The 15,051-nt window shown below is 30.2% G+C and overlaps 1 protein-coding gene across 3 annotated transcripts; it reads right to left on the reverse strand.

Annotated features, from left to right (window-relative positions):
* Positions 1-6,266: 6,266 nt before the first annotated feature.
* LOC145202453 (b(0,+)-type amino acid transporter 1-like) lies at positions 6,267-14,425 on the reverse strand. Of its 3 annotated transcripts, none has more exons than XR_016451110.1 (9): positions 11,384-11,552; positions 8,584-9,061; positions 8,358-8,483; positions 7,888-8,156; positions 7,663-7,766; positions 7,442-7,538; positions 7,177-7,226; positions 6,888-7,065; positions 6,267-6,778 (listed from the first exon to the last, which is right to left on the reverse strand). XR_016451110.1 is itself a non-coding variant. In XM_090083040.1 (9 exons), exons 2-9 carry the CDS (start codon positions 9,059-9,061, stop codon positions 6,585-6,587), a joined length of 1,602 nt encoding a protein of 533 aa, XP_089939166.1. In that variant the 5' UTR covers positions 14,307-14,425; the 3' UTR covers positions 6,267-6,584. The 3 variants fall into 3 exon arrangements, 2 of the variants coding, with proteins under 2 accessions (XP_089939166.1, XP_089939165.1); XM_090083040.1 differs by lacking the exon at positions 11,384-11,552 and adding an exon at positions 14,307-14,425 and having other exon boundaries at positions 7,177-7,332; XM_090083039.1 differs by having other exon boundaries at positions 7,177-7,332.
* Positions 14,426-15,051: the final 626 nt, after the last annotated feature.

Below are 15,051 nucleotides of genomic sequence, written 5' to 3' on the forward strand. Positions count from 1 at the left end.
TTTTAAAGGATAAACCTTTAGTTCCTCCGAACAGTGGATTCTCCAAACTTTTGTTTGCGTGAATCCACTGTTCAAATCAAATGAACGTGCGACATGAATTTTTTGCCATTTTTTGCCGTAAATAAAGTTATAACAAATAATTCATGTTCGTTCAAAAGTCAAACATACAAAAAGCTCTTTAAATTTATACACGAATATTTCCTAACTACCTCTTAACTACTGAAATTCTAAGTTGTGCAAATTATACATACATACATACATACATACATACATACATACATACATACATACATACATACATACATACATACATACATACATACATACATACATACATACATACATACATACATACATACATACATACATACATACATACATACATACATACATACATACATACATACATACATACATACATACATACATACATACATACATACATACATACATACATACATACATACATACATACATACATACATACATACATACATACATACATACATACATACATACATACATACATACATACATACATACATACATACATACATACATACATACATACATACATACATACATACATACATACATACATACATACATACATACATACATACATACATACATACATACATACATACATACATACATACATACATACATACAGAATTTAAACTTTTGTAAGCTTCAGTATATCTATTTTTATTTCCTTAATATACTAATAATTTTTTACAGTTACATGCTTATTGGAAAAAGCAATAACAATTTGGTTTTTAGATTAAATATTTTGATATTTATAAATCTTTATGAAAAAAAAAAAAATTCTGTTTAAGATACTGCATAATCATAGAATCACTTAAAAGCATTCTTTTTCGTGCAAATCATTTCATAACTTTTTTTGTTTTAATTTACGGAGACCATCAAACAGAAAGTATCTGTGGATGGTCTCCGTAAATTAAAAAGAAGAAGAGTTTTTGTTTACAACTTACCTTGATACAACTTGATATACTTATCTTGTCCCAGATTAAAATTTATGTTGTATTAATCATTACTGAGATCTCCGGTATTGTAGAAACTTGTGTTGAAATATTGGTAGTAAGTCCGTTCCAGTCAGGCATACAATTTACGTTACTATGGGAGAAGGAAAAGTCCATACTACCTTATTAAATATAACAAGCCCCAGTATTTTTTGGTACATGTGGATGTTCGCAAAAAGACAGGAACAATATTGAAAAAGTTACAAAACTTTCTTCATCATTGGATGAACTGCAGTACGGGTTATTTACACTTCATGCATTTATAAGTTTTTTGAGTTTCTTATTCACATTTCATGCAAGTATTTCATGCAAGTTTTCATGCAAGTATTTCATGCAAGTTGCCGATGCAGAGAAAGCTATTGTTAATCAACAAAAAGTCATAAAACAAAAAACCATTCTAACAAAAAATGGGAGTTGCTATTGACTATTCGAAAAGTGGAAGATTAGGAGCATCAAATGGCGGTAACACTGTGCGAAGATCTTTTTCAAATAAAGATGCATTCGCCTAACTTACAGGAAATAAACAAAGAACTAATTTTAAAGATGCACCAAATCCTAATTTTTATATCAAACGGATTTGAAATTAATTTCCGCAAATTTAACTTACTTCGTATGGAAACCGCAAAAAGTTCTTCTCCTGAAAGCTTCTCCTGAAAGCTCGTACGATTTGATTTCGTACAGGAGAAGATTGGTGTTACATGTACGATTGGTATTACATGCCTCAGAGTCTTCACAAGATATTAATTCATAGACCAGAAATAATAGAAAGTCTAGTTTTGCTAATAGATCTGTTTAGTAAAGATGATCAAGAAGCTTAAAGTAGAGAATATTTAGGGTTCATGATGCGCATAAAGCTTAAAGAATATTTAGGGTACATGATTCGCGTAAAGCTAAAAGAATGAAGGTTAATGAAGATGTTACGAAAAGACTTATGTACATCTGATCCAGTTATTTCATCCAACAGAAAAACTGTTGCATTTATACAAAAACAAAAATTATTTCTGCTGTTGTTAAATTTTTTATTTGCAAGAACGAAGACAATTTTTTTTTTTTTTTTGATATAATTTTATTTTTTTATATTTAGATTTTAAGATTTCAGCATCTTATATACAAGTTTGGGGCTTGATGTTCATTTTTGTTCTAATAACAAAAACCAATAAAACAATTTTGGCACAAAGGATTTTTTATCGCACTGTGAATTTCTCTAGAAGTACTGTTGTTAGAAATGTGAAATTTGTTTTTTATACTCTTATTAGCTTTCTCTAAACAAACAAACAAAAAAAAAACTTTGTGATTTATTGTTAAATAACTCACGTGAGCCCAATATGAAATTCCATGGGCGGAAAGAGATAAATGTAAAAAATTCCTTATTAAATTTGTTATTCAAATTACACTGACCAACGAAAAACTTTCTTCCGAAATATTTTTACATCTTTTTTCATTTTTTCTGCTGATTTCAAATTTGTTCTTTTTTTTTCTATCACCAAGATTTTTTGAATTATTTCATATAAATTATTATTTCATAAATAGTTTATATAACCTATGTTTTATTGAAAATATTTATTATTATTTGGACTTGCAGATTGATAAAATGTTATTTTATCTTAGTTTTCCTTGTAAATTTAATATGAGAAGAACGAAAATTTGAAAAGATGCCTCGAAAATGCAAAAATGATCCTGATAGATTATGTTACATTTGCGGCCAATTTACTACCAAATTCCAGGAAAGAGCAAAAACAACTAACACAAAGAAGCTGTATGGAATAAAGCATGGGTCATTCATTTTGTGTGTTTAGGCTGTTCAACTGGATTGAGAGAAATTCTCCATGCCATTTGCTGTTCCAATAATTTGGAGTGAGTCAGGAATTCTTGTAGATGACTGCTATTTTTTTTATTGTAAATATCTCTGGCTTTCTTATTTTAAGAATAAACGACCAATACAGTACTCTAATTTAGATTTAACTGGAAGACCAGTAAAACATGATGAGTCTTTTTTCATCCCCTATCCATAATCTGGAGGACCACAATTACCAGCCAGATTCAGAAGATGAAAAAAATGGAAATACTGAAAATTTTCCTGTTCAATCATCATCAAATGATCCAGAGTGCACTTGCACTGATTCCGAACGAAAACTATTAAATCAAAAGAAGGTAAATGACCACATTAGAGACTGAACCCGTCTAAAGAAAAATCCGAAATTCTTGCATCTAGATTAAAAGAAAACAACCTACTAGAGCGAGATGTCAAGATATTATACTACAGAAAAAGAAACCTTGATTTGAAAGAATACTTTTCAATGGATGGTCCTCTGGCTTCTGTTACGATATTCTTGGACTCTTTTCTTTGATGGGCCAGCCTACAATACTTCTGGCTGACGTCTTTTTTCTATTCTTCCCAAAAGATTCTTAAAGTAGCTTTCCTGCATAATGTTAATATACCCATTGCACATTCAGTTCATTTAAAAGAAAGTTATAAAAATACAGAATTTTTAATGAAGGCAGTTAAATACGAAAGCCTCAATTGGTTCATTTCATTAGTGGAGATCTCAAAGTCATAGAAATACTGATGAGAATGCAGCCTGGATTTACGAGACACTGCTGCTTCCTTTGTCTATAACATAGCAGAGATGTTAAACATTATTCGAACACTGACTTAGAGCAACCTATTTTCCTGGAGAATACAGCATCCAATTTATTCTTTTAGTTGAGCCACAAAAAATATATTTGCTCCCTCTTCATATTAAGCTTGGCTTAATGAACCTTGAAAATCAATGGGAACCGTTTAACCATTGGGAAAAAAAAGGCTCTTCAGGCTTTCAGTATCTTGCTTCGAAGTTTCCTAAAGTTTAGGGAAGCAAAGCTAAAAGAAGGAATTTTTATTGTCCCAAAAATTCGAGAAGGAATGTCCTTGAAACATCATTTCAACTTTTTTGCCAAAAATCTTGGAGCAGTTAGCAACGAGCAGGGAGAAAGTTTTCACCTGGACATTCAAACAATGGAAACCCGATACCAAGACCTTTGGAACTGAGCAAAATGGCAGACTATTGCTGGAAGCGTTATCAAGATATTCCTAAAGGTATTTATAAAAGAAAGATAAACGCTTAAAGATTTCAACTAATATTTTCACATTCAATGTAAATATTTAACTGTTTATGCATAACTTTGTTTATTTTAAGTATATGTAATATATTATTTTATTTGTAAGATAAAATAAACATTTTTTATTTGTTATTTTGTGAGCATACTATTTTTCTACACACTGATATAATGCTAAAACTGATAATTTTTATAAGGAAAATTTAAACTATGAATATCTTCAAAACTTTTGGTGAAGAAAAAGAGAGCAGATTTGGTATCAGCGGTAAAAATGCTATAAGAAAAGTAAACATATCTCTGAAGATTAAAAAAATTTGAAATTTGTTGACCTGTGTTATCGGTGAAATTTATCATACAGCTTCCGTTTTCCAGTTCCTTCCAGCTCCAGTCTAGTTGAAATGTCAAAAAGAAGTTGTTTTTTTTTGGAATGGAGTTGTCTAAACTATTTTGTCTGATCTTGATTTTTCAGTAAAAATTCAAGAAGCTAATCACCTTTCTAGTGCATGTCTCAAGAAGTTTTTTTGACGAATAAAATTTTGGGAATATTTCAAACTACATCATTTGATCTTAAAGTAGAATGATTTTTGAGTGTAAGCTACCAATCAAATGCTATCAATAATAATCTACCATTATTTAACAACAAGAAATTAGATTTTTGCTAACTTTTCAATTCTTACCTATGCATCTCTTATAATATCCGGCAGGATTTAACTATTTTGATAGATATCTGAAAATAGACTCCTTATGATATCAAACAAACCTTAGCCTAATAATTATGAAAATCTAATCTATGAAAAGAAATAGTTTTGTGAAACATTTATGAAGAAAAGGTTTTTTTCCATATTTAGCTAAATTTTTTTAAATAAGACCTATCAAAAAATTTTTATTTCTTTATTTTCTTGTTTTGGTAAAATGCAAATATTGAAATTGCTGTAACTGTAAATCCTATAGAGCGTTACATCCAGGGCCGGATTAAGACCCTTAGATGATCTCCTAAATACTTAAAATTTTTTGATACCTACAGATAAATGTTTGGTACTTAGAGGTAAATAATTGGTACTTACAGGTAAATAATTGGTACTTACAGGTAAATATTTGGTACTTAGAGGTAGATGTTTGGTACCTACAGGTAACTGTAATTTAAAGTATAAACACTAGTAAAATCAAAACTTAAAACAAAACTTGCATGAAGATGAGAAATAATTTTTTGTTTCTAAATTTCCAATTATCATTAATTAAGAGGTTTTCTGCTACTTTCTTAAATTGCTAAGCCTTTGATGAATTAACATTTATATAAACTATTTATTTAGATTAGGTAAAATCATTTTTGAAAAGGTATGATTAGTTAATTAAGAATATTCACAAAAAAAAAAACTAAATTAAGAATAAAAAAAAAAAAAAAATGAAAATAAAGAAAGGTACGCATACATAAATGAATGCTTTTTTTAATGGAAGGGTTTCACTTGAAAACTTGAACCCTTTAATGGCTTTGCACATGTTAATGGCGAAAAGTATTGAAGGAGTTTTTTTTTTAGATATTTGGAAGAATTTATCTTCTATATGAAAATGCATTTTAAAAATTTAGAGAAAAAGTTTTTTGAGTAGTTTTTGTGCAAAACTGTGGTTTATAAGACGACTCTTTGGGGATCTTAAAACTGATAGCAGATAAGGTGTCGTTACTCAAAGAGCAAACCTTCCAAAACTTTAGAAAACAGATAAATCAAGTAAGAAAAAAAAAAGGTTTATGGAAGTTTGAAAGATTTTAATTTATCTGAAGGAAATAGATGCTTATTTTGTTGAAAGAAATAGATGAGTTTACTTTGTTGCTATTGTTAGTCACTAAAGTGACTAACAATAGCAACAAAGTAAACACATCTATTTCTACAATATATATACATATAATATATATATATATATATATATATATATATATATATATATATATATATATATATATATATATATATATATATATATATATATATATATATATATATATATATATATATATATATAATATGTATATTTTACCTTTTTCGAATAAAATGTTTTTAAAAATGCCAGCTCTCGATGGGGTCCACTTTTTAACAACTTTTAAATAGTTTTACACACACTTTTTAAAAATTGTTTTAAGAAAGAAATTTTTTCCTTGATTTTAATAATATATCCTATTTACAATATTTGCTTAAGATTTTGTTACATATTTCATTTACAACATTTAAATATATACTAAACTGTTTTCTATATACTAGAGCAGTTTTCTATAAGAGAAATTTAAAAAACATAAAAATTACTGCTACTAGTAAACTTTTCCCGTTTTATAAATACTTTTATGCAAAAAAAAAGTTTTTTTAAAGTTTAAACTTAAAGGCAAAATTGCTTTAAAGTATTTCAGCTGCTAAGGCCAAATTTTTAAAGCGGATCGAGATTTAGATGGAGAATCTGTTAACGAACCCCATCAAGGTCTTCTTTTTTTTCAATTACACCATTATGAATTGAAGAATTTATCGTTAGTTCTTCGTTGCTCGGATGTACAATATCCTCTTCTTCTATATCAACTATTATTGAATATTCTTTTCGGTTTACCTCTTCTGGTGGAAAATCCATATTAATTTTCTGCAACATCAACGCGAATTTATCTGAACAAAATTTTTACGTTTGACAATTATTTTCAGAAATTTGTCATTTATTTAAAAACAGCAAAACATAATTCATTCAAAAAAAAAAAAAAAAATTATGCCGACTCACCTAAACCGTCAGATAAGCACTGGGGTATTTTTTTATACTTTACGAAAACAAAATATATGGGAATGGTAACAAGCATTGCCGCTAAACAATAGGTTGATTGTAATGGAAAGTCGTAAAATGGGGCTACTGTGAAATAAGCAGAACTAACCAACACCAAGATTGGCAATCCAATGAAAACCTAAAAATATATATATAAAAAAAAAGTTTTTTAACTCTGATAATTTTTAAATGACATTAAATATTTTAAGAAAAAAATATAAACTTTGAACGTGAATAAAATGGTATTTACTTTGAAAGGTCTCTCTATTTCTGGTCTTTTATACCGAAGCCATAGCAAAGCTAAAACGGTTGCGCCAGTTATAGCCGAGTTAATAAATGAGACATATTTAAGCAATGTTCCAAAGTTGGATGCCTTTGGAATCAGCATAACCCACGATACAATGCACTATTTGCATATAAATTTGTCGTTTTGTGTAGAACACTTAAGTTTGTACAAAAAATTTAAATAACCAACGATAAATAGTAAAAAACAGTGAGAAGTAAGAAAGACTTACTATGAACAAAAGGGATGTTGACGGAGTGTGACGTGTGTTGTGAATAAGAGATAGAAACTTTGGCACATGCCCTTTGCGAGCAATAGCATTCAACATTCTAAAAAATATAAAAAACCTTCTATTCGATTCTTTAACTGATTCTTGAATTGATTCGTTAATTGATTTTATTAAATATTACTGTTAATCGTGGCATGAAGAAATGATGCTGTTTAAAAAAAAACCTGCTACTTGCAATCATGCCGCCATTCGATGCACCAAACGATGAACATGCCACCATCACAGGAATTATCAAAGCTACCGGACCATAAACTCGATCCCCAAATGTCTAAATATATAATTTGTTATTATCTCCTAAAAATCTATTTATGATGGAAAAACAACTTATTTTCATGGCTTGTTTTACATTTAGATATTTTTATCACTTGATTTAAATCTTAACTACTTACCACTCCTACCGCGCTGGAAGTAGCAATTTCTAAAGGTGTCATTAATGTTAAGTAGGCGGCATTAACTGTCACATAGGAAACAGTAACCACTATCATTCCAAACCACATAGCCAGAGGAAGGTCTCTAATTGGATTTTTAAGTTCAGCTGCAATAGAAGGTAAATTACTATACCCACCGTAGGCCCAAGAACCACCGTAAAAAGCAAAGCAAATTTCTGAAATACTTGTTCGCGAATCCTTGAAAGGCTCTCTAAAATTTTGATAATGACCTATTTTATGAAAGAAAAAAAAATTATAACATTCAAAAAACTGCAATTGTTTTTCAAAACTTGACAAGTAGTTTTGCATCAAAAATCAATTCAAATGTCAACATTTAAACGATGCACGGTTGTTTGAAGAACACAATTTGGTGGATTATGAATAGTTACTAATAATAGGCAAACATATTTCAGAATTTAAGGAAATCTTACCTTGAGCAAGTTTCACAATACCAGTCACAGCAATCATTATTACTGCCGAAAGTTTAACCGCCGTAAAAACCTCCTGAACAAATGTTCCCAATCGGACACTTGTACAATTCAACACAAAAATTATACCTAAATTGTAAAAAAAGATGTTTTTGATTTTTAATTTTGAAAGTTTATTTTGTTGCTACTGTTTTTTTTTTTTTTTCATATTTGCAAGATATTCACATACCAATTATTATGGCAGCAATAAGCTTGCTATATTCCTGGTCTATTTTGGCAGCAGATGCAATGTAATTTCCACATGTCAAGGTTACCATCACAAATGCCATCGGAGATAAAACAACCACGCTAATAAATCCAGACATAAAAGCTGGTAATTCTCCAAATGCTTCATATACAAAATCAAAGTCTGACCCTGATGATGTTGGAAACATTGTACCTAACTCAACGTAACATAACGCAGAGAATAATGCTAAAATTCCACTGCCTATCCATACAATAAGAAGTAAGCCAGTGCTACCTGAATGCTTTGCAACTTCACTAGGCGACACAAATATTCCACTTCCAATTATTGTTCCTACAAGAAGACCAATTGCACCTAGTAAATTAATTTGTCGTTTAAAACCTTCATTTTCCCATTTTGATGAGATATCGTTTGCACTTTCAACCATTCCACGCAGATCATTCTCATTGCTGCTTTCCGTCATCTTAAAGTAAAAAATCCATTGAATTGTTTTGAAATTTACCTTTTTTCAATTCAGTTGAAGATACATTTAAAAATTTTACTCTGTACCGCTCGGTGGGGAACCCTTAGATCAGAATAAACATAGCACAACTAAGTTTTTTTGACTCTTAGCAACAAATACCGCACCTAATGAATTTATTACGCAACAATGAAATCCCAGTACAAAAAAAAAAAAAATTCAAAAGATTTACATATTTTAAACAAGAATACCATTAATTGCATAGATTTCTTACACATCCAAATAAATTACTCGATACGAGACCCAGAGGCATTGATCTCATCTTTAAGTTTAGCAATAAGTCTCTTGTATTCATCTTGTATTCACTCTCGTAGGGCATGGGGTTCTAACATTTGATAATGAAGAACTTTAGGATAGTTACACAGTTGTGGGGGAGTTTCTCAGGCCAGTACTTAATCCGGTAAACTGATTGACAATTTATTTTTTTGTCTCTGAACGTTTCAGGGTGATTGGAACTGATAAAACAATTAGTTTTACTGTTAGATAAGAAATCCACAGTAAAACGCTTCTCATTAAAGTATTCTGATACTTCACGGATACCTCTTTTGTAATCTTAAAATAATGTCCTTGGGTGTCCCTTGAAGGTAAAACTCAATGCAACTTTTTTTTTTTTTTATTTAAACGATAATATTTGTTATCCTTTGCTTACATATGCACTACAAACATCTAAGAAAATGTTAAGTTTAATGTTGCATATTCATAATTTTCAAAATAATAACGCCGAAATTAGTGCTGATTTTACGGTCTCATGCTTTATATATCTGTATACAAAGTTAATGTGTAAGTAAAAAGACAAGGGCAAGAAGACCTGGTCTGAACGTGAAAAAGAGAACACGTAAGGACTGAAATTAAGTGAATTTATTTCTACGAATAATAATTATTTTATTTATTGTAACAAGTATGATTTATAGCTAGAGAAGGATTTGGATTTTAGGAAGATAACAACCCTAAGCACTCTTTAAAGTTGTTCAAAGAATATTTGCGTAAAAAAGAAATATTAAGAACCCTCGTCTTGTTTTTTGATTTGCAGCTGATGATTGTAAAAAGTTTCAAAACATGAGATCATGACAAAATTCAGGCGCCAAACGTATGTTGTAACTAAAATCGATTGAGACAAGTCCAATGGTTGCATGGAAAAAGTTTTTTATGCCTTTCGAAGTACCAATAACTGAAAGAATATTGAGAAATGTTAGCAACTGATATTTTTGTATGGTGCCTCCAATTAACAAATGTTTTTCTAAATTATTTTTACACTATCCAAACATTCCATTAACAATACGTCCAGTACCTCAAGCAGAAGGAATACCAACTCCAAAAGCACCAAAATGGGTTCAGGTTTTAAGTCCAATGAGGAGAAATCTTAGGAAGCTTTTAGTGATGAACCAACAGCCTTACATGACATGGTTTATCTGCAATCTTCATACACTGAGCCGCACAAATTTGAATAGCCTAATAAGAGATCTGAATTTTCCGAAAAAAAAAGTATAGGTTTTAGGCTCAAGATTACTACAGTAGAATCAACCGACTAGTATATAGAGATCTTTCTGACGCGCACGATATAGAAATGTTTGCACTTCTATATACCGTGACCGTCAGGTAGGTTTTATTCCATTCTTTGAACGGGAGAGTAGTATTGCTGTTTGAAGCAACATTTGTGGATTAATATTGACCAACAACTGAAATTACAATACAGAAGAATGGAGGTTGTTCATTGACACTTCCAAGACGAGTCTTAAAACTATATTACTGTATAGGGCTATCAGCCATCATCATTTCCAGTTGCTTATGCAACTGCAATAAAAGAAACCTGAAGAATAGAAAGAGCTCTTAAGATGAGTTAACTTCGATGACCATTTATGATCAACTTGAGGTGACCTGAAAGTGGTGCTAACCTATTTGGTCTTCAGGGCGGAAGTTATAGAACTTTTGCTTCCTATTTGAAGGGGCAGTTATGCGAAAAAATTGCATTGTATTAAAAGACCGCTGGCCGCTACGGCAGACACTACAGCTAGCGAGTAAAAATTTAAAGATTTATCATTAATAACGGTACTAAAATGATTTGCCTAAAGATTGGTGGATACCGGACACCGAATTCAAAAAAATAGCAGGTCGGCAACCCTGCATCCTACAAATGTCTATATTGAGTAGACTCCTTTTTTCTAGATTTTTTTGCCAAGAATAACCAGATGTCTAAACCATTGTAATGTGGCACAAAAAAAAAACTCGATAGAATAACAAAAAAAAAAAAGGTTTTAAAAATGTTACCTTTTTTAAAGATGTGAATAAAATTTTGTTTTCTAAACCACTAAAATATGAAGGAAGAGTTAGCAACCGAGAAGTTCGGTTTTTTAAACCAAATCATTCTTTTAGTTTTACATTATTATGTCCACTCGTGACAAGTAATGCGTTCTCTATACATATTGAGACTAAAAACGTAAGCCTGATGATTGTCATTTATATTTCCTATTAAATGAAAATATTAAAAGCTTTTAAAGAGTTGGGAGAATTTAGAAACGATCTCAAAGTTATTATATTCATTTAAAAATTGATAACATATTTCTTTTTTGATAAAGATTTATTTCTATGTAAATTATGATCAAAAATTCCAAAATAACTTTTACCCATCATATACCGTGTTCAATATAGTGATCATTTTCTTTTTCTTAAATATAGCGAATAAAATTAAAAAATAAAAAATCTGATAAAGTTGTAAATGTTCGTGGTTATTTACACGTGTGTGATTATTACAAGACGACTTAATAAAAAATAAAACCACTTAAAGTTTTATATTCTTAATGTGGGTGATATAAAATCTAGCTTCAATTATCTAATGTTAAACGTAATGCTTAATATGTCAAAATCAATTCTCTTATTATAGTCCTTTTCCAGCTTTATCGTGACCAACTGAAAATGTAAATATAAATTTTTGATCAAATTTTTTTTTTTAACTACAACAATATGACGAAAAGATATGGCGTTGATTTATTGACGCTTCTAAAGAGTTTAAATGCAAATCTGCGATTCAAAAGCATAATAATTGCTTCGGTTCCTGTTAAACGATTAGTAAACGAACGAAAATTTCAAAAAAAAATTGCAATTTTTTGGAGTTATAAAAGTAACTTCAAATAATGCGTTGAGAGTTAGAGTGTCTATCAAATTCTCAATTATTCTACTTTATTATTCAAAAAGTGTTCCATTTATAGGATAGTAGAGTTTATTAGCACACAAAAATTTACCAACATACCGTCGACTGGGTCATACTTGAAACAACATGGGTAACTAAGGTCTAAAACGTTAGCTTAGCTTTAGCAAGTTTGACAGCCCTGGCATTGAAATTGGCGGTTTTATTGATGTTTTTATCTAATTTAACTAATTCTTAAATATCTGTGATAATATCATGCAAGAAAAATAAACTTAAATTTTAAACTGATTAACTCATCAATCAAAAAGTTCTGGGGCTAAAACCCACAGATGATGCTAAAAAACATAAATCCGCATGACTTTCAAGCTAAACTTTGAAAAATACGCGTCAAATGCTAAAGTTTTTGCATGTGTTAGTAGGATTCTGGACCGTTGAAAACAACTAATTATTGGTGGTTTTCTAGATGAAACGTGGGTGAACAGATACCGATGATGCTGAACATTTGTATATGAGAGAACTGTTTGAGAGAAATATCTTTATATGTTTTGAGAACATCTGTATATGAGAGAAATCAAATGGTGCCACATGTGCTCAAAACTGAGAAGAAAAAAAAATGTTTTGATGGCTGAAGCACTGCTTGAAGCTGTTTAGGCGGATGAATCAGGATTCTTTACGTCAATGTATCCCTTTCTGCATACTCTGAAAAAATTATTGTAAGCGTGCTGTTATATGTTAGGTTGGAAAGAAAGTTCTTTCGAACTTTCACGAAATAGTTTAATTTATTACAATCCTCTGCATAAACACAATCAATCTAAAATATAGCTGTCATTACTATCAACAACAGTTCTCCATTTATCAGGCAAGTAATGGATTTCATCCTAGTAGAAGCTACCTGGCTGCCCCTCGAAGAATTTGCTTTTAGAGATGGCGAACTTCATCAAAGCTCTGCACTGTCTTTATTCATTGGGAGATATTCTAAAATGTGAAGGCTAAACAGCGGCTACTTCACCAGTTTGCGCACCTTCAGATTCAATTGGACGACCCAACTTTGGACGATCCTTGAGTTGAAAGTCATTGGAATACGCATTGACAAGTGGGTTTGGTAATTCTGCCTAGGCCTAGAGTTTGACATATGTTATATTGGGCCTCACCGGTGGTATGATCGAGCTAGAACTCATATAAGATGCAATGTCGAATATGGGATCTCTGATCTGACGTTTTTTGTCAAGTGAATCATCTGTACGCGCTCACAAAGTTGCGTAGCAATTTCTAGAAAATAATGTACCGTTGATGAATTAAAACAAAACGCTAAAACATTCTAGAGGATTATAGAACTTCCACGTTTTAATGAGATCCATTTATAATGGTACAAGTGCGATAGAACTTTCTTTCCAAGCCAATAATATAAGCGAACATGATTTTTTGTAGAAAAGCTTTGAAACAAAATGGATTGTCGTGTTTGAACGTTCAATTGCATTATACGTAATCATATTTTAACGGCTTTTCAAGCAATTTTCGGATAACTTAATACATTTCCACCGTATCGATGATTGTGAGAATAGGGTTAGTTAGGCATTATAACTATTCACCTTGACAGTAAGTCTAATTTAATTTCATAATACACTTAATACCTAGCATATAACCCTAATATTAACTATTTCATTGATTCTAATATATATAAAAAAAAATCTTTTTTCCCCTGTTGATTAATTCAAAGTTATTTACTTATCCTAGATAAGTAAACTGAACTAGTTATATTTTAACTCGACACAGCTCCCTTATAATGAATCATTAACTACCCGGATATTATAACGAGTTTAGCTAAAGAAAAATCTCATTTGACTGACTGACTATTCATCATTCATTCATTTGTCTTTTGAGATAGAAAAAGAACTAAAACAATAACAGTCAGAAAAACGGAAAAAAAATTTGATGATTGAGTTTGATTAATAAATAATAAACTAAATATCGATTAAAGTAATTCATAAAAAGAAATTTTTCAATTTGTAAAACTGAACATGTGATTAATTCCGAAAGAATTGATACCTTTTTTCATAGATCAAAACGTTCCTCCTTTAGACCATAGGTTTACTACTTCTGTATAAGGTTGGTCAATAATATGCATGTTTTTTTTTTCATTTTTTAACTGCAGCTTAATGGAAATATTAAGTAGTTTAGTCTTTCACTCATACTCAGCTTTTAATTTTGCGAGCGGAATTTTCAGTCTAATGCGCATCAAATCTAATAAACTTGAAATTTTTGAAATAACGAAAAATTTAACTATATTGAAAAACACCTTAAATGACAAAAAACTTAATTCAAACAATTTAAATTAATTTTAACAGGGAACTATAATTCGAACAGGCAATTATAATTCGAACAAAAAATTGTAATTCGAACAAGAAATTATAATTTGAAGTAAAAGAATGCTAAAAGTAAACAAAAAAGAATGCTAAAGGAAAATGAAAATTTCTTTAACATAGAAAACCATAAAAAAAAAAACCCAGAGTAAATAGGGTTTAGTTTTTAACATCGAGATCTTTCTACATTTCATGAACTTAGTTTACTTAATAGTAAAGAGCCATTAAAATCATTTGATGAGAAGGGTGATTGGGAGAGCGGAGAGAAAGAGACAAGGGTAGGGGCGTACATTCATCTTGTATCGAAAAAACATTTTCGTTAATACCGATTTTTATTCATGTACCAAGAGATGTTCTCATCTCTTTATTATTTGAGACCTGAGATTAAACAGAATGGAACAGAGTGATTAGTTATTCTATGTTAACTTTTC

Source organism: Hydra viridissima, unplaced genomic scaffold (genome assembly GCF_058129835.1).
Source record: "Hydra viridissima isolate aposymbiotic clone 2 unplaced genomic scaffold, HvirCarnegie_v1 scaffold_3, whole genome shotgun sequence".
Lineage (NCBI taxonomy): Eukaryota > Metazoa > Cnidaria > Hydrozoa > Anthoathecata > Hydridae > Hydra > Hydra viridissima.

Bases quoted from the DNA above. Each gene is read 5' to 3' on its own strand.
- LOC145202453 (XM_090083040.1), bottom strand. From the start codon at position 9,061: ATGACGGAAAGCAGCAATGAGAATGATCTGCGTGGAATGGTTGAAAGT. The intron at 8,157-8,357 runs GTAAGATTTCCT...TTCATAAAATAG, and splicing joins TATTGTGAAACTTGCTCAAG to GTCATTATCAAAATTTTAGA. The intron at 7,539-7,662 runs GTTTTTTTTTAA...TATATTTTTTAG, and splicing joins GGCATGATTGCAAGTAGCAG to AATGTTGAATGCTATTGCTC.